This window comes from Denticeps clupeoides, chromosome 12 (genome assembly GCF_900700375.1).
Source record: "Denticeps clupeoides chromosome 12, fDenClu1.1, whole genome shotgun sequence".
NCBI classification, from domain to species: Eukaryota; Metazoa; Chordata; class Actinopteri; order Clupeiformes; family Denticipitidae; genus Denticeps; species Denticeps clupeoides.
The window spans coordinates 5,584,130-5,609,580 of record NC_041718.1 but is presented as its reverse complement, the minus strand read 5'-3'; the positions used below and the strand labels follow the sequence as shown (position 1 = coordinate 5,609,580).

The 25,451-nt window shown below is 43.9% G+C and overlaps 1 protein-coding gene across 12 annotated transcripts in view; it reads right to left on the bottom strand.

Annotated features, from left to right (window-relative positions):
* Window positions 1-1,157: 1,157 nt before the first annotated feature.
* Window positions 1,158-25,451, bottom strand: part of foxp1b (forkhead box P1b) — a 162,181-nt gene continuing 137,887 nt past the window's right edge. For 10 of the 12 annotated variants that reach the window (XM_028997782.1, XM_028997778.1, XM_028997780.1 and 7 more), the window contains 10 exons: window positions 21,104-21,211; window positions 16,406-16,493; window positions 15,343-15,426; window positions 12,234-12,438; window positions 11,997-12,076; window positions 10,974-11,075; window positions 8,340-8,461; window positions 7,251-7,320; window positions 6,889-7,055; window positions 1,158-4,150 (listed from right to left, as the gene is read on the bottom strand). In XM_028997782.1, the coding sequence (XP_028853615.1) occupies window positions 4,006-4,150; window positions 6,889-7,055; window positions 7,251-7,320; window positions 8,340-8,461; window positions 10,974-11,075; window positions 11,997-12,076; window positions 12,234-12,438; window positions 15,343-15,426; window positions 16,406-16,493; window positions 21,104-21,211 (1,171 nt within the window). In that variant the 3' untranslated portion in view covers window positions 1,158-4,005. The remainder of the gene's footprint in view (window positions 4,151-6,888; window positions 7,056-7,250; window positions 7,321-8,339; window positions 8,462-10,973; window positions 11,076-11,996; window positions 12,077-12,233; window positions 12,439-15,342; window positions 15,427-16,405; window positions 16,494-21,103; window positions 21,212-25,451) is intronic. The other 2 variants (XM_028997790.1, XM_028997779.1) reach the window with 2 other exon arrangements.

Here is a 25,451-nt window from a genome sequence, read left to right as displayed (position 1 = left end):
AACACACACACACACACACGGACACAATACAAGTCTCCAGGAAACAGTATGAACAACCAGCGTTTTATTGCATTTCAGAATGCTCAAGTCAGTTGTGGAGACTGACTACAACACAGCGGTGATGGATGATGCGTGGGGGAACAGACCGATGAACTGGACATGTCATTACCTCTTTATTCAATAGAGGCTGTGTGTGTGATTGTGTGTGTGTCGTGGGGACAGTTGCTGTGCAGATCTCTCCGCTGCACCTTACAGACCGGGTGGTGCTGGTGGGGCAGAATAATGAAACACGAGTGAGCGGCAGATTAGCATGTCGAAGGGAGCTTGACCTTATGCCATGTAGGCTAAGCACAGTGAGGTTAAAGGAGTGGTCAAGGGTGGGCTGAGGCTAAATTTCTAACCTGTGTGTTTAAATAATAATATTCATGATACTTAATGTCTGCCTACTGTGCTTGATTTCCTATCAAAATTGAGGGAAGTAAAAGAAAATATGAGAAGAAAAAAAAAAATTGATATTTATATTTAGAATTTGAAGACAAACTAAATAGCTCCGCCTACTCCAGCTAAAGGCTACAACAACTGAACCATGAAAGTGAGTGGATGAATCATTCTGAGGAGGGAGCAATAGTATGAGAAAAAAACATTTAAAAAAAACTCTTTACATCTTGGCACTGCATATTTTCTGTTTGATTTATAAAAAAAAAAAAATTTTTTTTTTTTTACTGACCACTTAGCCCACATATATATTCATCTTTATCCTGGCTGTGGAAATGAAATCATGCACCATATTCCTAAAATACATTTTTTGTCCACTCTCTGGGCCATAATCAATGACGGTGTACAGTAACGCCACAGTCCAGTGGTTGGACCATCCAAAAAATGTTATAAGAAGGAAAAAAAAAAAAAAAGTTAAGTATCAAAAACATCTTAACACAAAAAAGGAGAAAATTTGTACAAAATGCTTAGGTCAATGATAACAGAGAAAAGTCTGTTTTCTATTTTACAGTTTAAAATCCCCAAAAATCTGGGATAATCCCCAAACCCATCCCACCCCCCTCACACAGACGTGGATAACTTTCTTTTTCTTTTTTTTAAAGCAAGGATTACTAAGTAAAATACATTTGCAGCACAGTTTGCTATTCCAATACATACAGCAGTTTCTCATTGCTTTTTTAATAGTAAATACAAAGCAGTTGTGATAAAGAAAAGATTAATAATACAAACATTTTTGTTCTTTCAAAGGGAACAATGTACGAAAAGGAAAAAAGCAGGACACAAGGTCATACGGCCATGTATGTACAACCTATGGTAGGAAAACCGAGTAACATTGGTGCGAGTGGCAGTCTGTGGAAAAACATGGTAGAAAATGGAATTAAAGAAACCCCAAGGTGATTTCTTCATGGAGTAAAGGCCTGAGGTCTGGGTAGAGTTGAAAAAAAAAAAAAAAAACAGTGAGATTCTCTAGTCTAATGAGCTCTAATTGTTTTTGTGGATTTAATTTTTAAAAACGATTTATATTTATCGCATTTTCCCCATTTTTTTCCTCTAACACTTTATTTCCCCGCTACAGTTAAAGACTAGACATGCAAGACATACAACTAAGTGCAACTGAGTGAAATGTATTTTTTTTTCTTAATTTTTTAAAAAATATTTTAATCAGTCCCTATAGATTTCAACCGAGGTATGTGTACTAACAGTTTTGTCATGCGGTTATCTTTAGTAACGTCAAGCTACACATGCTGAGAATGTTCTAGTCTACCAGCTTTCACCCCCACATTCTCCGCCGCCAGAGTTAACCGTTGATGGGCTTCTTCTTGCGATTTCGCTCCAAAACTGAGCTGCCTGAAACACGTCCCTCCTTGAGCGCAGATCTCATCTTTAGTACAAAACAACTGCCATGAAGTACCTTTTACCCAGCTTATGTGTCAACAGGAGTGTTTTTTTAATATAAAAAGTAATAAGTTGACAGAAATGAAGGGAAAACAACAACACAATCATGACGTGTTTGCAAAGAAAAAAAAAAATGACAGAGACCTGAGGGGACTCGAGGACTCTGGAAAAAGTGGCATACAATCATTTAAAAGAATAAAAACAGTTAAAGCATACAAACAAGTCAAAACAAGCTGTCATTGTGTGGTCCAGTACGATGGCATTTTCACATTTGTGTTTCTTCGATGCCGATAGTGAACACTTTCTCTTTTTTATTTTTTTTGTTTGCTCTATCCCCTACAGCTATCCCTTCCTCCCTTTTTTACCTCATTGGCCCATATACTGCTCTCCTGTAATTTGGTCAGATATTCCGTCTCTCCCACTGCTCAGTTTTGATCTTTGCAAAGGCAACCCGGAATCCAACGACCCCCTTTGGCTTCAGGAGTCACTGTAGACGAAACAGCTCGTTTCTCACTCTCGGAATTTTGTCACTGGCTAGACAGCGCAGACGAAATGCTTCTCCGCCTCCCAGATTCCTTTGCACCCGTTATGGGGCAAACGGAAGATATTTGGCCTTGTCTGGTATTGCATGGATCTGAGGAAATAGTCACGTTTGTAATTTATCTTTGGTACTCACAGACATCAGACGCATCAAAAAAAATAAAATAAAATAATAATAATAAAAAATAAAATGAATAAATAAAAAGTCTTAGTTGGTTGCAGTCAAAAAAAAAAAAAAACATGCTAGCATTAAATCTATTCTCGGCCTTTTTTAGCCTTCTGCTAGTCACACAAACTGGGCTGGTTTGGGTGGTGCTGGCTGGTGTCACCATGGTGCCGCAGTGGAGTTAGCGACACCCGCGGATTTCATCTCCCGATTAATAAAAGCTGCATATCGCAGGGCGGGTTAGGGAACTGAAGGTGGACCCGGAATCAGTGGGAAAAGAGGGGTGGGCATTGGTGGTCCTGCACTTTATCTGTGCACGCTTGTTTTGTCGGAGTTGTTGGGGGTTAATATGGTTAACGATGAATCTGCACGTTTTCTCTGTCATTGATTCCCATGTGAAATGAAACTTCATGTGTGTGTGTGTAGAGAGCCTTCATTTAGAGTAGTGCATTGCTGATTGACTTCATGGGGTGTGGGGGGTCATGTTGGGGGTCCTGAAGCACATGGAATAACTGACAGAAAAATACATTCAGTGTGTGCATGTGTGTGTGTGTATATATACATATATATGCGCGCTCATATATATATAAAAATGCAAAATGGAAAGGACACAGAGGGAAATGGACATTCATCATCAAGTGCTGACGACATGAAATCTCCACAGCATGAGCATGAGGTCTGATCTGTTTACAGAATAAACAAACAAAAAAACAAAAAAGAACAGTGATTGGACAGTGATTTACGTCCGTCACCCGTCCCCCCGCCCCCTTTAAATGCCCCCCAACCCGAGATGGAAGCAAACAGATTTGATGATTTGAAGGCAGTGACAAATAAACTATATATATATATATATATGGACACACACACACACAAATACTCATGCTTGCGTTCCACACACACTTCCACACAACGTTATGTGTACAGGACATGCCCATGTCAGGGTTGCAGTTAATGTCTGTGTCTCCTTTTGAGTCCGTGCGCAGGGTGAGTATGTATGTGAGTTTATGAGTCTGAGAGGGAAGCGTCTCTCTTTCTCAGCTGCACTGGTCCATGTCCATAGGTTGACCTTTGAACTCATCATCATGCCAACCATGCAAATTCCCCCGTACCAAACAGGTCTGTCCAAAGCATGATAAGCAGAAATTTCTAGAAATGTCTGTTTTTTCTTCCTCCTCCTCCTTTTTTAAAATCAGAAGTAGAAATAAATCAAAAATACTCCCAAATGGAATAAATTTCCTCTTGCTTTTAGATGTGTATGTAATTCACTCGCTGTTTTAATGGCACTAAAAGTTCACTGAAACATTTTATAGCTGTCAACAGAGGACTGGCGGTCCAGTCTTTGTGTTTCCTCCCACCCTGCCCCAAACTCAGTTCAGCTCCCTCCAAGGAGGACCCGAGAGAGACCAGCCTTACAGCATGTCATCGTTCCCTTGGTCATCCTCATAATCTCTATGGTGGTCAAAGTCTGGGCTGTGATTGGCCATGGTCACGAGCGACAGTGGCCCTTCGTGGTCCTCGGGGTCCAGCGGTTCCTCTTTAACACTGATGTGGTGCCTGTGAGGTGCGACACAGAGAGAGAAACGGGGGGTGAGTGACAGGCAGGGACCCTCAAACAGAACCCACGATCCGGCTGACAAAAGAACCAAACGGCCTAAATTGACGGAACAAACGAGTGCGGTAACGAACCCCCCGCTGCTCCTCCTGATAAGGTGGCGCTCTCCACCCCCTGCATTCTGGGGTGCTGTGACACCGGGGGACCTGCGGGCTCTAGATTTGGGGAGTGAGGAAGATTAAGTATGTGCGCGCGGGAGGAGGAAGACAGGATGGCCCGGCGTAGCCCCTCCTCCCACCCGGCCGCTCGTCAGGCTCCTGGTGGCGCGCTGTGTGTTCCTCTTCCTGCTCGTTAACATGCAGAAGCGGCGAGGCGGGGCCCCTGGAGGACGACCCCGAGCGAGCTTCTATCATTAATCAACTTCAAGCACCAAACACGGCGACCAGAGACACCGTCGCCACACACACGCGCGCTCACACACGAGGAGGAACATCTACCCCCGTATTTCCAACACGAGTGTCAATAAACGGAAGAAAAGAGTTGGCAGGGAGGCGAGGAGCAGAGAGGAGCCGGTTCGGGGGCGCGCCGGCGTGATAAGAAGCGCGGCCCCTCAGGAGAATAATAACACTGTCAGCCGTAAACAAGGCGGGGGGGCAGAATCACAACACCCCCGAGGAGCCCGCCGCTCGCCTAACGCATTCTCCAAAGGGGCGAGATCTGCCAAATTTCTCATTATGGCGACGACACAGGAGCGGATTGCGCGGTTGGGGAGGGGGGCGGACGAGGCCTGACTGCAGTCAAAAGCAGGAAGAGGAGGAGGAGGAGGAGGCGGAGGAAGAGCTGATCAGCTCTTATGACAGCACATGCAGTTAATGTTCGTCAGCCCCTCTCGCTCTGGCGGTGAATTTGGGGAGATGGCACTGTTCCTCCGCCATTCACCCTTGTTCCCCCTGCATGCTTAAGTTCGTATGGTAATGAGGATACATGTGTTTTTTGGTGTGAATAATGTATAAAAAAAAAGAAGAATGGGGGGAAAAGAAAAAGAAGATAAGAAAAGTTGGCTTCTTCTGTTGCTTGGAGATCAAAGCGTCCCTGTAAGTCTCACATCGCCTCAGGACCGGGCCCTGGCTGCGGGCGAACACGCAATTGTTATTGTGACGCTTGTGAAATTAACGGCGGGCTCTGGATTGCGGCACGGCGCCCTCGCTCGCCTACGTCCTGGCAGTCCAGGCCACCTGAGGTGTGGGTGCTGGGAGAGCGGCCCGCTGGTCTTTTCATGTTATAGCCTGGAGGAGGGTGACTGGCGGGCTGTACTCTAGGTGTGTTTAGAATGTGGAGTAAAGCCAAAAAGTGACTTTATCTCAAGTTTTTATTTGATTGTGGCATTTTAACAAAATGCTCTAACAACTCTAACAACCGTGCTAAATACAAATTACAGTCTGTGTTCTAAAAGTGCAACGTGCAGAACAAATGAGCCTTAATACAAGGGGCCACGTTTGCGATCAAGTGAACAACTACTCACTGGTATGTTGTGCGCCTTGTAGTTACAGCTAACTAGAACACTCCATAACATGATTTTGACGTGAGCCTTGCACAATGGATACGATATAGCCTAGTTTATCAAAAAAGTGTAAAAACTCCTTCTGGGTACCTTTACAGTAACTAGAATTTTATTACTGAATATACATATGTGTGTGTGTGTACATATAAATATTTAATGGTATTGAAGTTGATTGTTTAAAGCAGAAAAACCGAATGCAATTTTCACCAGCAGTGACAGTAAAACTGTTAAAGCTACTTTCTGATTGTTTAAAATTTTTTTTTTAAATGATTCTCTGATGCTTTGGTTGAGGGGGGTGAAATGAAGGCATTAATTTGGGCATCGCTCGGCAAATATCGCCTGGATCCGTACGAGAGCGGCAGGCTCTGGGGCCCCGCACCCCTTCCTCCCTGAGCCTTTCCTCCTCTTCAGCCATGCCCGCAGCTACGTTTCCAGCGATGAGGGACAACACCTTCCTCCACTCCCCGCCAGCTCATTAAAAGACTTTTTTTCTTCCTCTTCATTTTGTGCTGAATACCCCACTTCTTGTCCAGATATTTTGCAGGAACGGGACGATAAATCTAGCAGCGCCACAAATCAGTTGCTGGGGCTTCAACATCTGGAAAGCATGCCGTCTGCGTGGTGTTGTTTTAGGCTTCAAACAACTTAGCAGACACTCCTATACAAGTGTGTAGGGAACTGCGGCTTTCCATCCAAACCGCAGCTAAGCTACATGGAAATAACAGGCCATTATCTGAGAGACTAATTATGCTTTTTTATTGTTTTTTTTTCTGGAACGCGTTGAGAGCCTCGTTTCACGTATTGAGAACAGGAAAAAAGAAAAACAGACAGCAGCTCTGGAATTTTTTTCTAAATATTTAAACAAATCGCAGCCATAATTACGGAAGAACTCGGCAGCCCGGCATTACATTATTGACCTGTAATAAATGAGAGTTTATAAACTCACTGCTGAAATAACACTGCCGTGCACAATCCCCACTTTTCCACCCCTGGCCTGACTTTAGGAACCTTCCAGAAGGTGGAGTTTCCTTTTTTGGGCGAATGGACAGTTTCTTGTTTTACTATGCCACCATTTTTTAACAACCTCTCTATTCTTATGGGACTATAAATCCGGAGCTATATCCTCTGGAAGTTTCTTTTTGGTGACCCCACCTCCTACTGTCTGTCAGAGTCACTCACATAGCTGGCAAAGGAGAGCGTCCCGGGCTGCTGTCACTGCCGTTGCTGTTTCCATGGTCCATCGCACCGTTCATCTCCTCCCGGATGGCGTTAGCCAGCGAGTTGAGGGTCGGACTCCCCATGGAGGCGGTAGTGTAGAGAGGTATGTTGTTTTCTGCCATTGAAGCCTGAAAAGTTAAAAAAATAAAAGTGGGAAAGGGAAGCCAGAGAGCTGTCAGTCTCAAACACCACTCCATCAGAAAACCCACATCCCATAAAAGACACATTTTCATTTTATTTTCTAAGAGAAAAAAGGGCCACCGTGGAGGGGCCACAGTAGAAGAATGTTGTATTTACTGGTGGGGATGTTCTGTTGACTTTACCTGGAAGGCTGCTGACAGGGCTGGACCGTATCCCAAGCTGGTCTGGATGTTTTTCACCAGGGCGGGGCTGCTGCAGACGCGAACACACACAGCGGGGCCGTTATTCACACTCGCCCTGCAGTAACAGCTAAAAGTGCTAACCTGCTATCCTGTAACTTTACCATCACCCATCTGAAGCGCGAGGCTATGAGCGAGGACATTTGTTGGTAGGAAGAGCCTTGTGCTCACCATTTTTTCTCTGTTAGGACTGCGTGATATCGAGCTATTTCAGATAAAGACCTATAACAGCTCATAGATTAATAGGCGCTCGGGTCTCGCAGCCAGACCACAATCTAAATGCCAATAAAACGCTGACACTAAATCAATACCTGGTCATAAAAATCACACATTTCCTTCCAATATTTATGCAAATTTCTGACATGCACTTACATAGAGCTCGGCAGTCTAGACCAATGCCTTAAACAACAGAGTACTCTGGGTGGAAAAAAGAAACGATGACAGATAAAAAAGCAGGGAGATGTTTTGGAGAAGCTGGATGGGAAGCAGATGAAATGAGCAGAAGCAGTGCATGCTGGGTATGCCGGAGCATAAGTGCTTACTGTACGGGCGGCTCGTCAAAGTTGCTCATGCCGGCCGGGCTTTTCCGCGGACGGCCTCGCTGAACATGGCGTCCGTGCTTAAACTCGTCTTCATCGACGGTCCAAAAGGACCCATACTCATCCTCTACCCTCACAAAGCACTTATGCAGGGAAAGGTTGGTGCGAATGGCGCCCTGGGATTCAGAGTGAAGCAGCCAGATGCGAGTGATGCGGATGCAGGGGTGTTGAGACAGACAGACAGACAGACACGAGGCATACAGACAAGAAGCAAGGGAGATGATGAGGATTCAAATGCAACTAGGGCAAAGCACACGAGGGTTAATGTGTCGCTGAATTTAGCAGATGCACGGAAAGCATGGAAGGTGCACAGCACCCAAAAACGAAGCTGAAATCAAAAGCATGAAGCACCAAGGCACACAGGAGGGTGAGATGGAGCCGGACATTCACCAGACAGACAGCACGGCTGGATAAACACCAATGCTGGACGTACCCACTGATCTTTTGAGGCCTTCTCTTTTGGAATTCTATCTCGTCCACTGTCCACACTGCCCCTTTAACATTTTCTACTCGTACGAAACACTTGTGGAGACTAAGATTATGCCGGACTGCGTTCTGCAGTTGGTGTAGAAGAAGGAGGAGAAGAAAGAGAAGAAAAACAATCTTTCAGTACATGCCCACATTCTTTATACATATCGTACAGGAACATTACATTCATAAGATGAATATTACAGACAATAGTTCAGCCATTTTCAGCACTTACCTGATTAAATAATCAGTAGTGCTACACTACGTTGATAGCTCCAGTGAAAAGTAGATCTCCTCGTAGGCTACCTTGACCAATGGGCACACGGCTCGTAACACTATGAATCAAGCCCCCTCATGGTACATTTTTATTTGTTCTGATGCTGAGAAGATGGACCTTTTACTACAAGTTCAGGAATACTACAGAGTGGCTGTCACACTCCTTTTAATCTGAGCTGAGAGGAGATCTGCATTCACATTGTTCAAAAACGTTAAAAATGGCCAAACTATTCATTTAATGAAAAATATAATAAAAATAAGTACAACATCAAGTGTATTATTGTGATATATTAAAGTTTTCCATTTATTTTTACTGCATTTGCCCAAATATAATAAGACTCCCCTTTCTCAAATAGTCTTTACATTTGGTAGAGACTACTACAAACGAAAGATGGCACTTTTTCAAAAGTATATTGAGAAAAAAAATTCATGCCATAATAATATTTATATTCATTCAAATGATTGAGAAATGTTATTTTCCAGTATCAAATTAATCTAATTGATCTAAGTAACATTATTCTAAGCAGCTGGGCATGTGCCACTGCAACTATAAACAATGTCTGGCAAGTTGAAACTGACTGTGGTATAACAGTCAACCGTGATAAATATAACAGTATGGAAACATTAAATGATTAAATGTTGGTGAAATACACACATCAACATTTAATCAGAAGGCTCGCTGCCAGAAACACAATTTTTGATGTTTGGCCAAATGATTCTGCCCACAGACAACAACATCCAGACAGAAAACAAACACTTCATCAAATAAACAAGTCACTGTGGACGGGGTGTCTTAGTTATGGCTTCACCTAAACTTTGAACAATGACGGGAAGACACGGTTCGCTTCGGAAGCCTGGGCCGCTGGCTCGTAAATGAGTTTTTCATCAAATCGTGTTTTGCGGCAGCGCTTTATAAATAAGTGCCTGGTGTGATGAATGGACGGTTTGTGTGAGCTGTCGGCCTCGTGTCACTAAGGCCCTTTATTAAGACGGCATCACAGACGTTTCCCGTTGTTAAAAATGTGTGTAAATACAACTGAACTTTGACGGGACAAAACATTTGCGGTTTACAAAAGAGTCATGCAACCGTGTAACAATCAATTCAGAATAACAATGCATCAGCACAGCTATTCAGTACTTATCCAGTAAGTATATTTTATTAATTAAAGTAAATGATCACACTGAATGTGTGTCTACACATTCCAGCTACATCTCCAGCTATATGTGTTGAGGGGTAAATGTGATGGTTTGAAACTTGTGATTGTAGTTCAGATGGCTGACCATAGAGATAAAGCCAATTGGCTGTAAAATGTTCATTCAAATAAGATGAAAATTTATTTTAATGAGTGATTAACGGTGTCTAAAAATAGAAAGACTTCACGGGTTCAACATTTTAACACTGGCGGGAAAAAAGGGATCCTGAGCCCTGCCTTTTGCAACACCTGAATGTGTTAAAGCCACACTGTGAGTGAGTGAGTGAGTGAGTGTGTGTTTGAGACATGCTTCTTATGAACGAAGTGGTATGTATGTGTGTCTGATGGATCTGTGTGTGTGTGTCTGTGCACAGTGTACTTGGTTATGTTTCATGTTGTGTCTTATTTCCATTTGCACGCAGTGAATCCCCGAAACTTCGCAATCTTGACTCTCTGTGTACTTGGTGAGACTTTGACTTTGAAACTCTGAATGAGTTTGAGTGTGCGAATGTTCGTATATCTTTGTGAGCTGTAATACCATTTATGTAGGTGTGCACCAAGGGAGGAATCTATGTTTTAATGCTACAACACGACCCTCAGGGTGGGCTGTCAGCTGCTGCTTGAGCAGGGAGTTAAAAAAGCCACTAACTGGCCATGTCAAACACGCATGCACAGTCTCTGCTATCTGAAGACACCGGCTCTGAGGTTCAACGGCTCTATCCTTTCTTTCCCTCATCTCTGTTCGAAAGTAAACTAGTGTGTGTGGTCTTGAAAAAAAAGAAGAAATGAATAAAATATAAATAAATAAACCGAAGTGGGTGTGTGGGCTGGCGTTTGGGTGATACGGCTAAGACAGGTCTTACTGGCAGTTGATGTAAACACTTAAACACCTCCAAAAAACCCCAGTGCTTCAGTCGCTCTTTATTCTGCCCCTGCAGGATATTTATTGCGTGTGTGTGTGTTTTCTCCGCGCTCTTTTCAGCGCTGTGGTATCGGAATGATGCACGGCCTAGAGGCCTGTCGGCACTGTTTCCAGTCGACAGGCTTCACTTGTTTCAACGGAGCAGATGTTCCAGGGAAAACACGGCGCGCAGTCTAATACATTTAAGCGGACGAGGGGTGAAAATTACCTTCCATGTTGCGGCGTTTCGCCTGAAGTATGCAAACATTCGTGTGAACCAGTTGTAGATCTCGTTTAGTGTTAGTTGCTTTTCTGGGGACTCCAGAATTGCCTGGAAATCAGATGTGAGGGAGACAAAACACAACATGAGATCTTTACATAAAAAGCCCATCAGCTCCAAGTTAAAAGTGTTCTGAATGTTGCATGACAACTGACATGCTACAACCAAGCCTGTTTCATAAGCATGAACTTTGATAAATGATAAAAACATAGCTTAACCACCAAATTAACGCTGTTTGCAGCATCATAATTAACAAAGTATAAAGGTTGTCCATTGCTTCATCGTTCAAACACAAGTCATAATTAGATTGAACAAAATACGATCTTGCCGAACATTAAGGCAACGAAAGTGATCAAACGTGTTCGCTAGTGTAAATTCAAATGCCTTTTCACACAAGTATGGTTTAAATGTATAAGGTGCTTAGAAACATATTCCTTTTACATGGACTTTATTAAGCAGACTAAATACTCGGAACGACAAGTCACATGACTTTATTTACTAAACAAGTTAGCATTTTATAATTCTTGGATGTGCACAAAACCAAGCCACCCTCCCACCTCCTTTTTTGGAGCAATTACCCAGAGCTCTGATGAATTCCTTGAGATGGGAGATTAGTGAGCCAGGCGATAATTGACTAGGCATCCTCAACAGGTTCATTCCTACTGTTGTGTGAAATGAATTTCGTCATAATAATCACATTCGCTCTAGTGCTTAATCAAAAGCAATTGTTATATATGGCCGTTTCTCTTGAAGCGCGGAAGTGTTTGCAGATGGTTAATCTGCTTCTGCGCGTCGGAGCCGTATTGGAAATTTAACAAGGGAGAGAAGAAAGGGAATGAGCAGTTTATGCCTGCGCAGCAGATTTTTTCCCCCTCCTTCCCCTCAGATGGGATTATCTTTTTGCGGCAGATGAAACGCTCAGAAGAAGGGGAAGTTAGCGGGTGATGGGGAGCAGAACGCGGGGGTCCTCACCTGTCTGATGAGCGAGGCGTAGGTGAATGGAGGTCTGACTTCGGCGTTCATGTAGAACTCCTTGTTTTGCCCGATGTCTACTTAAGAGAAATTAGAAAGTAAAACTCAACCAGTACATTGATGATTTCAGGTGAGTGTGGAGAGTGTGTGTGAGTGTGTGTGTATGTAACTGTGTGTGCGTGTGTGAGTGTGTGTGTATGTAACTGTGTGTGCGTGTGTGTGGGGGGCGGGCAGTACCTGGTGAGATGGGCATGTTGTACTTGTCTGAGTAGCGGCGGCGTATCGGCCCCACACTATGCAGGCTGGTGGGGGTGATGACGGAGTGGGCCTGGGACAGCGGCGTCAGGGGGGCCGTCGGCGTGGTCGGGGTCTGCGGTAGACTCAGCGGGGGTGAGGCCTCGGAGGCTGTCTTAGAGAGGGTGACGTTGGAGACCAGGTTCAGCTGAAACACAAACATACACCACTGTAAACTGGGTGATATACGACCCCAGATTCTAATTCCCTAACTGGGGTCAAATGTGCCACCACTGCAGAAAGGCTCATGGGTAAAAAGCTCCAGACTAAGTAAACTGAATCAGGTTCTGCCCAGCCCACACACACCTCCTCTCACACCCTCTATCCCAGTACCTGGTTAACATTGGAGCTCTTGCCTGTATGTGTGTGTGTGTGTGTTCATGGGGTGGCGGAGGCTCTCCAGCAGCTGTGACAAATGACAGCGGGTTCCTCACCTACTGCTGAGAAGCCACTAATAAGCCCAAGACAGGAAGCAGCCAATCTGGGCTAATTACCAGGCGAAATTGTATTGTAAGGACTCTAATTAGGAGATGCTTATGGAGGGGTGATCCGATGATTAAACACGGGCTCGAGCTGACCCACCTCCTCGGTATCACGGAGCCACACCGGCACAAGTTGGCCCTGGAACGTTCCGCAAACAGAGTGCTTCTAAAGGGCGAAGAGCAGCACGTCGGTGAGAAACAAGGTAAACTAATTACGGCCAGAGCTCGGAATGCTACAGAAGACAGGGGCGTCTCCCGACAGCTGCCACCGATCTGAGAGGCGCTGGAGCAGGGCGCGTTGGAGCTGCAATGGAGTGGAAAATTCTAGGCTGACCCCACGCTCCTGCTATTAATTTCCGGAGGAGTAGGGAGAAAAGAAAAAAAAAAATACACTAATGACACATATTCATATTCCCGCAAAATTGTTGTAATTGCTAATTTGCCAAAGGAGGCCAGTTTCCAAATTAAACACGACTCCAGTCGGAGGAAGGAGGGGGCCGGGGGTGGTGAACAGAGCTCGGGGGTGTGCGGGAGGGAGGCGTCTCATCTCTGACAATCATTCGTGGCCTGTGCTAACAAATTAATGAAATGTCAAGGCTGTCAATTGCTTTGGTGGTATCCGGTGTCTCGTTTTTTTTCTCCCTTCTTCTCAGGGTGAGGCGATAATGGCGAGGGGTGACAGTGAAGATGTGGGGTGGGGAGGGGGGCACACAGGTGCAAGAGAGCAGACCGTGTTTAACATCTAACCCCCAAACCAACCCCACACTCCCTTCCCATCCACAGCACGCGCTTCCTCCACTGCTGCTCAATTACCGCAGCCCTATTAATGGCCACCACTGCTGAGATGCTCCGTTTGATGGACAGGTATGTAATAAAGAAATCTAGGGGCTGCTCCACTGGCAAATTCATCCTTGACATGCCATTGTCTATGGGATTTTTATTTTTTTTTTACCACCGACATGACTTGTTCCATTTTGTTCCATCACCCTCCTTCATTTGCCATGTCATGACATTGGCTCATTTTTAACCATGTGAAAAAATTTGCATGTGAACATGCATCTGCAGGTTTCTACATCTAACTAAATGGTCACATATTTAGTTATATATTTGCTTCAACATGAGTCTCTCTCCTCCGTTTTTGTTTTTGGCTTGTGTACATTTCTTCTATTGCCCTCCGCATCAGGCCAGAAGGGCTCGTAATGAGCTCCCCCTTTGTTCCCGTCACGAGTCGGGCTCCCTCCTGCACACGGACCGAACGAGACTTCAGACGGAAATGAATTAAATGGTAATTGGTGATCTAATTATACCGGCTCTGACTCACCAAGCTGTTGAGAAAAAGAACAAACAAAGACAAAGAATGCGCCCCTCCTTAATTATGTACAGTAGAAAGGTCAGAATTCTGACATAAATGCCCAGTGACAAAACATACAATTACCAAATACTCATCTATAACATCAATTCTCGCCTTCAGATCACTTTGACTAACCAGGGTGATTCTAAAGTGCTAAAACTGTATGCTCATGTGACCCCTGTCAGAACCAAACACATGCTCCTCACCCCAATAAACGGCCTGTGAGTGGGCGGAGCAGCTGCATCTCAGCATTCTGACATAACGTCCCTACATACCTCCTTCTGACAGCCTTGGTAGCGTGAGGGTTATATATTTCCGGGTGCCACGTTAATGCTCACAATCGGCCCATCTGACAGAGGCACGCTGCACTTGCCGACGGTAAATTCATGATCAGATCCTCAGACTGGAGAGTGCCCGAGCTGGTGTCACCCCCTTTCTGGATTCTTCTGATTTATTTGCACAGTTTTCAATGTTTTCAATTCAACGCATGTCAATCAAACCTGTTTCAAAGGAGCCCTTGACAATCAGATATTGTGATTTTGGTTTGTAGCAACACAGCTATGGAAAAGGGTAAAAATAGTAGAACCCAGACCAAAATCCCCATTCAAACTGTCATCTTGTGCTGCAGAATCGTGATACTCCACCCTAAAACACTACCGCCCTGTCAGGTACAGCCTGTACTCAATATGATACTAGTGGAACAAAAATGGTTGTTCTTCTCACAATTGACACATTGTGACAAGATTATAATTAATCTGGATCTTTGATTTTGTGGTGGTCCCAATATGTCTAATGCAGAGATTGAGTTTGTGATGTCTGCAGACAGCCCTGTGCTTCACTGGTGGATTTATGAATGGGCAACATGGGCAGTAATCCATGGAGCATCTTGTGGAAGGACAGCACATGCATTAATATAATTTTCTGCATGTAAGAACAGCCCAAATATAAAGTAATTTTCAGTTATTTTCTCTATCGGCTCATATATAAAACATCTCCCTTTTCAAAGTCTATTACAAAATATCAGATTTTGTACCATTTATTGGTATTGTACAATTGGTATCATCTAGACCTCGAATGAAGAACTTTTTTCAAACGTATTTTGAGAATAAATAAAAGTTTTATATCCATGCCAGAATGTATATGATAAATATAATGCATACCATACACTGAATTCCAATTAAACAAATGAGACAAAGAATAGCATGATGATGCTACTCACTGGCTGTGGGGTGGGCTTGGGCTCTGTGGATTTGACGTGTAGATGCGTCATCATGGCTTGCAGACGCTCTTTATCTTTTGCTAACTGTAACGAAAAGCAAACACACACAGGAAAGAAAAATAAGATAAAATAAGAACATTTTTACCTGAATATTCTAATTTTTAAAGCATCACAATGATTTTCATTCAAAAGAAATCAAGAGCAGTGAATGAAACAAAAAAACGAAAAAACAACATAGCTTTTCACCTGACAAACCTGCCTAAAAACACAACTCTGAGACACATCTTCACCCTCCCGTACCCCCGGGCTGGAGGTTAAATGGGGACTAACAACCCCTACCTGTTCTCCCACGCCTTGCCACTTCACATTACCCTGACTCGCTCAGTAAGGGGGACTGCGTCTGTCCAATCAGCTCCCAGCATTTGCCACTCCATCTCACTGAGTTTACCGAAGCTGAGCCTACGAGACTGGTGCACATCCCTCTCAGAAGGACTTATTTCAGATGCACATGGATAGGAGTGATTGACACGGTCATATTTTTCTCAAAATATATTTATGATTTCTACTGTTCTCTCCAATCAGTCTTATATCTTATATCATCCAGGGTAACATATAACTTATATGGAAATGATTTAAATATAAAATGCATTTTTAGGTAACATGAATATGCCAGAGGAACGGCTATACTTCACACGGTCCTCAAAAAGGCCTGAGTGTTTCTCAAAGAGTGTTTTATTGTGGTGGCAAATAGTTAAAAGTCATAAATGACTTTTAAAACCCAGTAAAATTCAAAATGTAATTATCTCCTCTGCCTAGCCCCGGGCCTTTCATATATCTTGCCGGGCTGTCATGCATACATAACACATTTTTTAATGACTGGTTACTCACAAATGTACAAAATAATTTCATTTCTCTACCCCCCTCCATCTCTGACCCTATTGGCCATAGCTGCAGTATGGAGAACGGCTGTGAAAGAATCCAGTATGAAGAGATGTGCACAGATAAATATTTTTGAAGTAAAACAGATTAAAAGAATAAAAAAATGTAAATAAAAAAAAAATACCTGCAGCTCCAGCTGCTGCACCACTTGCATCTGCACCCGACACTGTGCCGTGCTCCTGTCGTCCAGCGCATGCTCGTTGTTCAGGTGTCTGTGGAGAAGAGAGACAGTTTCAGCAAGTGATGAAACTTGCATGATGAGGAGCAGGTTTATCTACATTTTCTCAGGGTGATGGCTCCAAATTTTTGCCATATTGAAATAAAAAGGTCACTGAGCAGGTATGCAAACACATCACAAGGACACATACAAAATTTACAGACACATCAAGACAATAAATAAATCAGAAATTAGCAGTTTGCATAACATGGCACCATAGAGAAAGGATTACAATCTGACTATTTATCAAAAAATGTTGTGCATTGTAAAATCCAACACAATTTCATTTTGATCGGATTCTATCAATATACATATACAATAACTGAAGGAACTATTTTGATAATTTGAAACCAAAAACAGTGCAAGTGTCCATGTTAACAGTGCATGTGATTTTCTCATTAATTTTGAAGAAATGACATACTTTACTGGTGCACTTACCTCCTTACCTAAAATATTTTATATGCCAGTATTATATGGCTAGAGTGCATTATATGGAATTTCAGCCGATGCAGTGATAGATTTTGACACATTTTCAGACTCTGTGCCAGGATATATTTTTACAAAATAAAAAAACACATCCTTGAACCATATTTATTTATAACAGATGTGCAAATACTTTTAGAATTCGAATGGATAAGTATATTGTCAGTACAAATACTCTTTGCTAGATGTCACCTGTTAAACAGCATCCACACACCGAAAGTTACACCGTTCAAGAAAATAAATCGCGGTTCCCCTCTCCCCCGTAAAATAACAGAGAAACGCCGCTGCCCATCTCAACTCTCTCCCCACTCTCCTGCCGTTGCCAGTTAATTATGTCATCAAGATTAAGGGAACTCAAATGAAACCAGAAGGAAAGGCAGAGGACAACAAGAAAGAGAGAGATGGAATCTGTCACAAACTTGAATTATGAATATAATTACACATGATTATTTTATACTGCGAAGATGTTCTCTTTTCCTGGCCGTTTATTACTAATCTAAATAAGTAGCTCTCCGTGTAGCAGACAGCACTTTTTCCTCCCCTCCCCCTCCCTTCTTTTTTCATGATTTATAGAAAATGGTGCAGATAAGGTTGGCGACTGAAGGAAATGTGATTGGAGGATTTTTATCAGCCTACGCATGAATTACTGTTTGAAAATGCTTATGCAGGGGCATTCCATTAATCATTTAATCATAATCCGAGCAGGATGTTTGAACCGATTTCACAAATACCCTTTCATTTCGCTACTTCATTATGCCCGCTAATGGATCCAATATATTATATATATCATAAATTATATCACATCTTTGGTGACCATGTAGGTCACTGTCACAGGCAGGGCTGTGTGCTCAGAAGCAGAGCTGACTGGGTGGGGTGCAAAAGGGATGGAGACGTTCACGGCTTTTCTTTTTTTCCATTCTTTCCCCGAATGCACTCTTCGCAAATCACCCCACTCTCCTGTCTGTCCAGGGGCACAGGCGCCCCGTGACACGACGGCCTCGTAAATTTGGGCTGCAGTGGTTGGGTGGCAGGCTATTTTTGGTGCACATACGTGCAACATATTTGTATGTTAAAAAAAAGGAAAAGATAGAATGTGAGGCGGGGGTTGAAATTGATGAGCGCTGAAAGCCTGAGAGTGAAGGTTTCGCCTCTGAAGTGGGACTTTCAACCTTGAAAGAAAAATGATTTTAACTTCCAAGGAATGAGCCTCGCTTTTCAAACAAATGACTCACCGAGAACGGATCCATCCAGTGAAGTGGTGCAATGCACTCTTGTTTTTTTTTTAATTAATAATGTACTTCATTTTTCGCCTTCCTTTCTTTACTACTTTGCCAATAATAAAGAAAAAAGGGGATTAGTCATAGCTAATAGAAATCTGTACATCAGTCGTGACCTCAGCAGAAGACGATGCTCTCCTTTTGTTGCATGTGAAAAATGTGAGGTATTAGAAAAGGTCGTTTAAATAAACCACACCTTCAAATGAACGTTTAAAAAAAAAAAAAAAAAAAAAAAAAAAAGTGTTACAACAGTCGCCTGTCTCTCTGTTTAACTGTGGTCTGAATGAAAAGTGCTTTGTCCACAGCATGTGATGAGCTTTACAATTTTATATATATATGTGTGTGTGTGTGTGTGTGTGTGTGTTTTAACTGTTCACGGAAGCCATGTCGCCCTCCATCTTTTCATCCTTTGTTATGCTGGACATTTTTCCCCTCTATCCTTCTCCCCCTCCTTTCCTACCTCTAATGACACAGAGAGTCACAGTGCATAATTAATAGGAAATGAAATATTCAAATGGCCCTAATGCAGCACTGTGTGCGGTGTCTGGACAAGAGAAGTCTGGGATACGCGGGGGGGAACTGACATCGGAAAAGGCTATGAGCGTTGGCATGTGTCACTTTCTGGACTTCAAACGAAGCCGCTTTTAAAAGCTTTCTGGCAGGATGACAGTCACTAATGTAAATTGCCACAATAAAACAAGTTAAATAGACATTCCTTAAGCAGTCAGCATTTTACATATTGTCTGAGGGAGGCCTGCGCTCTTTTTTCCACGAGAAATGATGGGATGTAAAGGGGTTGATCACTGAGCAAACTTCACAAAGGTCTCCGTTTATTGTTCTCGGGCTAGAATGCACCGGCCGCAAATGAACAAGTTTAAATACAGAAAGACATAATCTTTCACTTGATGTGGCTGTGTGACAAGTGCTAAGTAGTTTTGCATATTTTTTACTTATCTGAAACTTGTACTTTTTGATTGAAACTTATTAAGTGAACTAGTTTTATCCATTGATTTATTTTTATGAGTTAATAATTGATATCTGTAATTGTGTCTATAGCATCAGTGCACTTTCAAACTGGAAATTGCTTTCGTATGTGAGGAACTGACAGGTGCAGGTCAAAATACCAGAACAAAAAGTTCTTCAAGCTACATATAACAACCAAGTTATGTTATAAACACTAGCAAACAAGCTCCATTCTAGTGTGCAAAGCGAATGTGCCACTGGAAAGCAGCAGTAGGCCAGCGTCTGACCTTTCAAAAGGTCACAGCGTCTAAGGTCGTGACCTTTGGAGATCCTGCGCTGGACTCCTCTTCTCTCTCTGGTGTTTTTTTTTTTGAGGAGGAGAGATTTAGCCAGAGATTGCAGCTTGGTGTGTAATGTTTTTCTTTTGCAGACAGGATAAACATGCGCTCGGTTTAAAACAACACCCAGGTCCCGCGCCGATGTTGCTGTTGGCACGCGGCAGCGGAGGTGGAATCCGGTTACCGTTTCTCACCGCGCTCACTCTCGCCACGGGCCCGGCTTCCAGGGTCCCACACCTGGCCGTCCTGTTGTTGTTTGTGGCGGCGAGTGGAGGAATCCGGTCGCAGGAGTGGGCCGTTTTTCATGTGGAAGTGCTTAAGGGCTAAAGAGTTAACACCTCGGCGAGCGGAGGGGAGCTCCCCGCCCGCCGTTAAACAAAGGCAGCTTTGTGGAGTCCCTCCAAATGTTTTCTCAACGTGTTCCAAGCAGTTTAGGGCCGGCAACTAAAGTAAACAAGATGTTGCCATGATAAAAACACTTGTAAAAACAGCGCAGAGTGCACTTAGTAACTTTTTGTAAGAGAGGGAGCGTTCAAGCGTTCCAGCGTTCCGGCCTCCGATTCCTCTCGTTTCTGTATAAACAGCAGGTCAGTCGAAAGCAAGAGCACAATAAAACCCCAGGCGCTGCCAGGTCCACTCCCACACTCATTTACAAAGTGGGCAAGGAAAGGACCGTCCCGTCCCGTCCTCTCTCTCCCCTTGTTCTTTTCTCTCTGAACGTGGCATCGTGGAGATCGCCGCTTTTTAATATTTCCACAAGTAAACAAAGGTCTGCGCCGGATCAGACTTCTTATCGGAAAAGGAGATCTTTCCAGGGTTTACAGTGCCTTAAACCTTTTAAACACTGCGCCGAATAAACCTGTCCGAGAGCCGCTGCCTGTTGCCCTGGAGAAATGGGAAAAACAAGAGGGGCCGGTGCAGCTGTGTGATCCCCCACAAATCTGTGTGTGTGTGTTCCCCGTGTTCCCGTTTCCCTGTTTTACTTTCTAACTCCCTCCATCCATAATGGAATTGTGTCATATCTTGTTGAAAGTGCAACTAATCCAGGCTGACAGTTGAGCCATTGATCCGGCCGTTTTCCTCCTTCCTCCCGAGGCCGGCGTGCGCCGGATGACACACAGGGAAGATTAGCGCTCCGGGGCCTGTCCCAGAGGTAAGGAAGGAGGCCCCAGACCGCAAAACAGGACAGTCACTGGGATCGTGTACCCGCGATTCCCCTGAATCCGTTTGCTACGAACCCTCCCAGATGGAAAAAAAAAAAACAACAGCAAAAAATACAGTGTTTGCATGGCAAGAGGAAGAAAAGGAAAGGGGGAACGTGGCACTCTCATCCGCCCAGAGACAAGGGCAAACGTACAGTGCACCTCCAGCATCTGCAGGCGCAGATAAACATCCTTCCTGGTGTTTGTTTGGGGAAAAAAGGATCACCACGGGCATTTATGACAGGAATTACAGGCCCTGTGGAGCCAGAGGAGGAGAGGCCGACCCAAAAGACACGGGAGCCCACGGGCTGCAGGAATAAGGTGCTGCTGTGAGGATCTTACTTGAGGAATGACTGGAAATCGTCGAAAACCGCCTCACAGCCGGGCCACTTGCACACACCGTGGCCGTAGAGCGGGTGACTTTGGTGGGAATGATCCTCCAGCGTAGACCTGAGTAAACAGACAGAGAAGTGTACATATTAGTGAGGGATAATAACGATACATTAATGTATATTTTTAGGATTTATAGCCGCTTCATGTTAATAACATTTGGCATTAGTATAACATAAGTATAAATGAACAGTAAACTAATGCCAAGGATGTGATTTTTTTAAGAGTGCCCGACTGCAAAAACCTCACAATTTGATTTTGATGTTTCAGGGGAAATAAGTACAGATGGGCCTGATGTCATTATCTCAAGAATGACATTAATTACACCGATTAATCACACTTCCAATAATTCTTTCTGCATGACTTTAAATATTAAGTTGCCTTATCAGTGTACAAATATTTGGTAATGATGATCACGTGAGACTTTGATCCAGGTGCTGAGGAGCTCTCGACGACCGGTCCCCTGTTATGACCATTGATCTGTATCTCAGAATCCACCTGGAGAAACAAGTCCGTCCCCCAAGAGAAAAACAAAAGGACAAACCATCTGGCTGTCGCCCTCCCCTCGCCAAACAGCAAACATCCCATCCTGCCATCAATTTACTCCACGGATGGATCCGCGTCATCAGCATCTCAAACGAGCACATCTGAGCAGGCTTAAGGGGCTTCGCAGCACGGCCGCACGCGCCAGCGCCAGCGCCAGCACCAGCACCCAAACTAAATTTACACGACATCCTCTTCCATATGTCCGGCTGGCGCGGCTTGTGTTGCGGCCAGACTATTGGAGCGGGAAAGGCGGCCATATGGACACAGACAACGGAACAAGGCACGCGACTCCTCACTACAAGAGCCTGGGGGACTGTCCCATATCACTACCACCTGCGCGGCTGTTTCCCCTCACAACACGCCCTGACAGCGCCGAGAGCCGGGAGAGAGAGAGAGAGACAGAGAGAGAGAGAGAGAGAGAGAGTTCCCAACATCAAACCACAATACAGGCCTCCGAATGCCACTAATTCTGGAAACAAAATTACATTTCCTACAATTGCCATTTGGTACGTAATTTAAGATTAAAGGCGAGAAACATTAAGATTAATATCTCATGTGCAGCTGCACAAAGGAGAGGAGAATCTTGACAGTCGTCGCAGGTCTCCTTGTGTTATAATTAGTTGCTTGAGAGTTCACATCGCTCATAACAAAGTGATAATTGCATTGCAATTAGGAAGCACTGAGGCATTCATGGATGTGGTTAAAACTTTTTTTGTTCAAAAGGCAAGGGGAAAAATCAATTATGAATTATGCATACATATTAAGACCTCTGTTTTGATACAGCTAATAAATAGATGTGGAAGATCTACTATAATGAGTTTTTAACAAGGCCACATTTTTAAAAAAAGTAGCCCTGTTTGTTAACAATATATTAATTGGATATTAAGTTGTGTACTGCACGGGGAGCCACAGGGCACGAAGAAGGTAGCGGCAGAAGTGCTCTGGTAAACAAGAGAATTTACAGCCTGGCTGATGTACTTTATTGTAACAGGAGAGGTGCGTGGTATTCTGGGGTTCTCACTGCTTCTCCAGTTCAACCCCATTCTGACCAGGGAGTAAATAAAATCATGCTCTAGTTTGGGACCTACAGTGGCCTAAAAGAATTGTGTAATAGTGAGGTAATCTGAGATGTGGATAAGAAATTATATGATTTTGTTGCAGAAATGTGAGAAATCTAGTTTACAAAATTTAATTCACGTGGGGTTGAACTAAAGGGGAAAAAATGCATTATATCCACAATAAAATGATGGAGTACCATGAGGAAGGGATGGACACCATGAGACTCCAAGACACTTTTGTGTTAAACATATTTTAATTCCCATACATCAAGGATGCATTCATCTCCATGAATTACTTGTGCTCTGGCCATCCATTCCTTTATACTTAATTTACGTAGCCACCTGAGCTCTTCGTCGTTTGGGTGGGTGGGTTTGTTGAATGGAAGTTGCCACTCTCACCGGGAGAAAAATGTTAATTCACAGGGTAAAGGTGAAACGCTACTTTGCTCAGTGGCACCTCAGTGGCACATTGGCGGTTCGGGATTCGAACCGGCAACCTTCCGATTACGGGTTCACTTCCTTACTAGGCAAACACTGCCCCCCATTGGTCTATAATACTGTGATCTAATCTGAGAAATGTCTCCTTCATACGACCACACTGGATCTCCATACAGAGCTACAGGAAGACTGTGTTCTGTTCCTGCTAATGACCATCGAGGACGAGGATACCTATAGGGCCAGGCTGCAGTTTAGACAGAGCTGCCAAAAGCAGTCACAACAGTGCTTACCACAGAAAGCGGCGAGCTCAGTGGGCCCTGCCATCTCTCTGAACAGCCAGCCGCACAGCGAGACTCACCCGAAACCATTTAATCATCGCTTTCTGAGCACCGCATCAATTAAAGATGCAAGGTTGGGGGGTGTTGAGGCAGGCTGCCTTATTCGTCACTTTAACAGATCACTATGCTGAGAGCCCAGCTCCGCAGCTGCTGAGGGATGCTGGGTAGAGTTCTGACAGGTCTCTATCTCATTTTTGGAGGTGGTATTTTTACAGGTTGTGGATTTAAACTTCTATGTCCTGGTTAATGTGTTTATAGTACAGAAATGAAGCAAGTGTCAATCCTTCTCTAACTAATCTTACTACAGCATCTATGTAACATAATTGATGCTAGAGAACTAGAACAAAGCAGGATATAGTGCCTACAGCGTAACCTGATTTGTGTCTCCATCACTGTAGATATACTAGTGAGGGTGAACGCTGCAACCAACAACTTTGGAGTTAATACTAGACTTGCAAGGCTACAACCTGGGAGGTGTTCACAAAACGGGATTTCTCAGTAAGCTAGGCTGTCATAGCTTTCCAATCAGAATGCTCCTTCGCTAAACTTGTACTAGGCAATCGTGACTTGTAGCTTAAGTCAGCCTAGCTTACTGAGAAATCCAGTTTTTGTGAAGACCTCCAAGGTTGTAGCCTGGCAAGTCTAGCATTAGCTCCAAAGTTGCAGCGTTCCTGATTAGGTAGTATTGTCCCTACTGGATACCCCACACCAAATTCACCAGCAACTGGACTCTCTCACTCCCCAAATCATATATATCTCAATTTGATGTGTGTAGTGCTTTAACCTGCTTTGCTTTCTTTATATACTCCGTTATTACAATGGACATGTATGTGGGGGTCTTGTCTTGTCCCTTTATTTGCTTTAGTCAATTAAATTTGGTAAATATCGTTTGGACTTGTTTTTTTTTTTTAGTATTTGGGTTAAGAAAGGCCGGTGGTCTGACTGACAGGCTGAAAGGCCGAGGCCCCTCATCCATCATATTTGGGTGTGCTTGTGAGGAAATCTGGACGCGTCTCGCTGGGAATGCGGGCATCTTAGAGGCCGCTAAAAGCCAGAGTGTGTCTTGTCTCGGTGTGTTTTGCAAGCGATTGGGTTTCCCCCTTCTTCCTTTAAGGAGGAAGCAAGTGCCCGGTGAATGATGCCTGTGGATGCACTTAAGGTTTTAGTTGCAGGCGTCGCGGTGCCTGGGCAGATTTTATATGACACATGAAACTAACTACACGGTACTTAGGCCGACTGTAAACCAATCTGAGCGCACCGGAGAAAACAGGTCCATCAGCAGAGTGGGCTTGCGTCTGTTGCCTGACAAAAGAACTCGCGAAAACCGCATCAATTAAAAGTTCATTAAGTTCAGCGCTGGCAGGGTGAGGCGCGTTCTATTTCTGTTGGCCGAGCCCCATTATCTATTCAAACCCCCAGATTAAGGCACAGCCATTTGTTCTTGTGAGGATGGATCGCGCTAAACGACGTCTCTGTGATTCGAATTCTGTTCCTAATTACAGATGTGAATTTGCATCGTAAAAAAAAGAGAAGCAAGAAAAATTCTATTGAAATTAACCCATTAAAAACACACACACACAGGTTTAATAATGGTATCGTGGCGGCAAGAATCATTTGATGCTGAAGTGTTTCATTTCTTAAAGTCGTCTTCTTTCCTGGTCCTGCTTTGAACGCTGTTTTTCATCAGAGCGCGCTGAGAGAGAGAAACTGTTGCGAAATCACCTGCTTGGCTCCTGACAGATCTAAGATACTCGGCGAATATTCCGCCGCAGATTGCCTTCTTCATCCAGGCGTGTGTTAAACTGCTGTTGACGTCTTCTTTAATCTCTGACAGGGGGTGCCAGGGAGGGAGAGGACCGGCGCTCGCAGACGTCTTCTCCAATGTTTCAAGAGGCTCTCGGTTTTCCTCTTTTTTCCTCC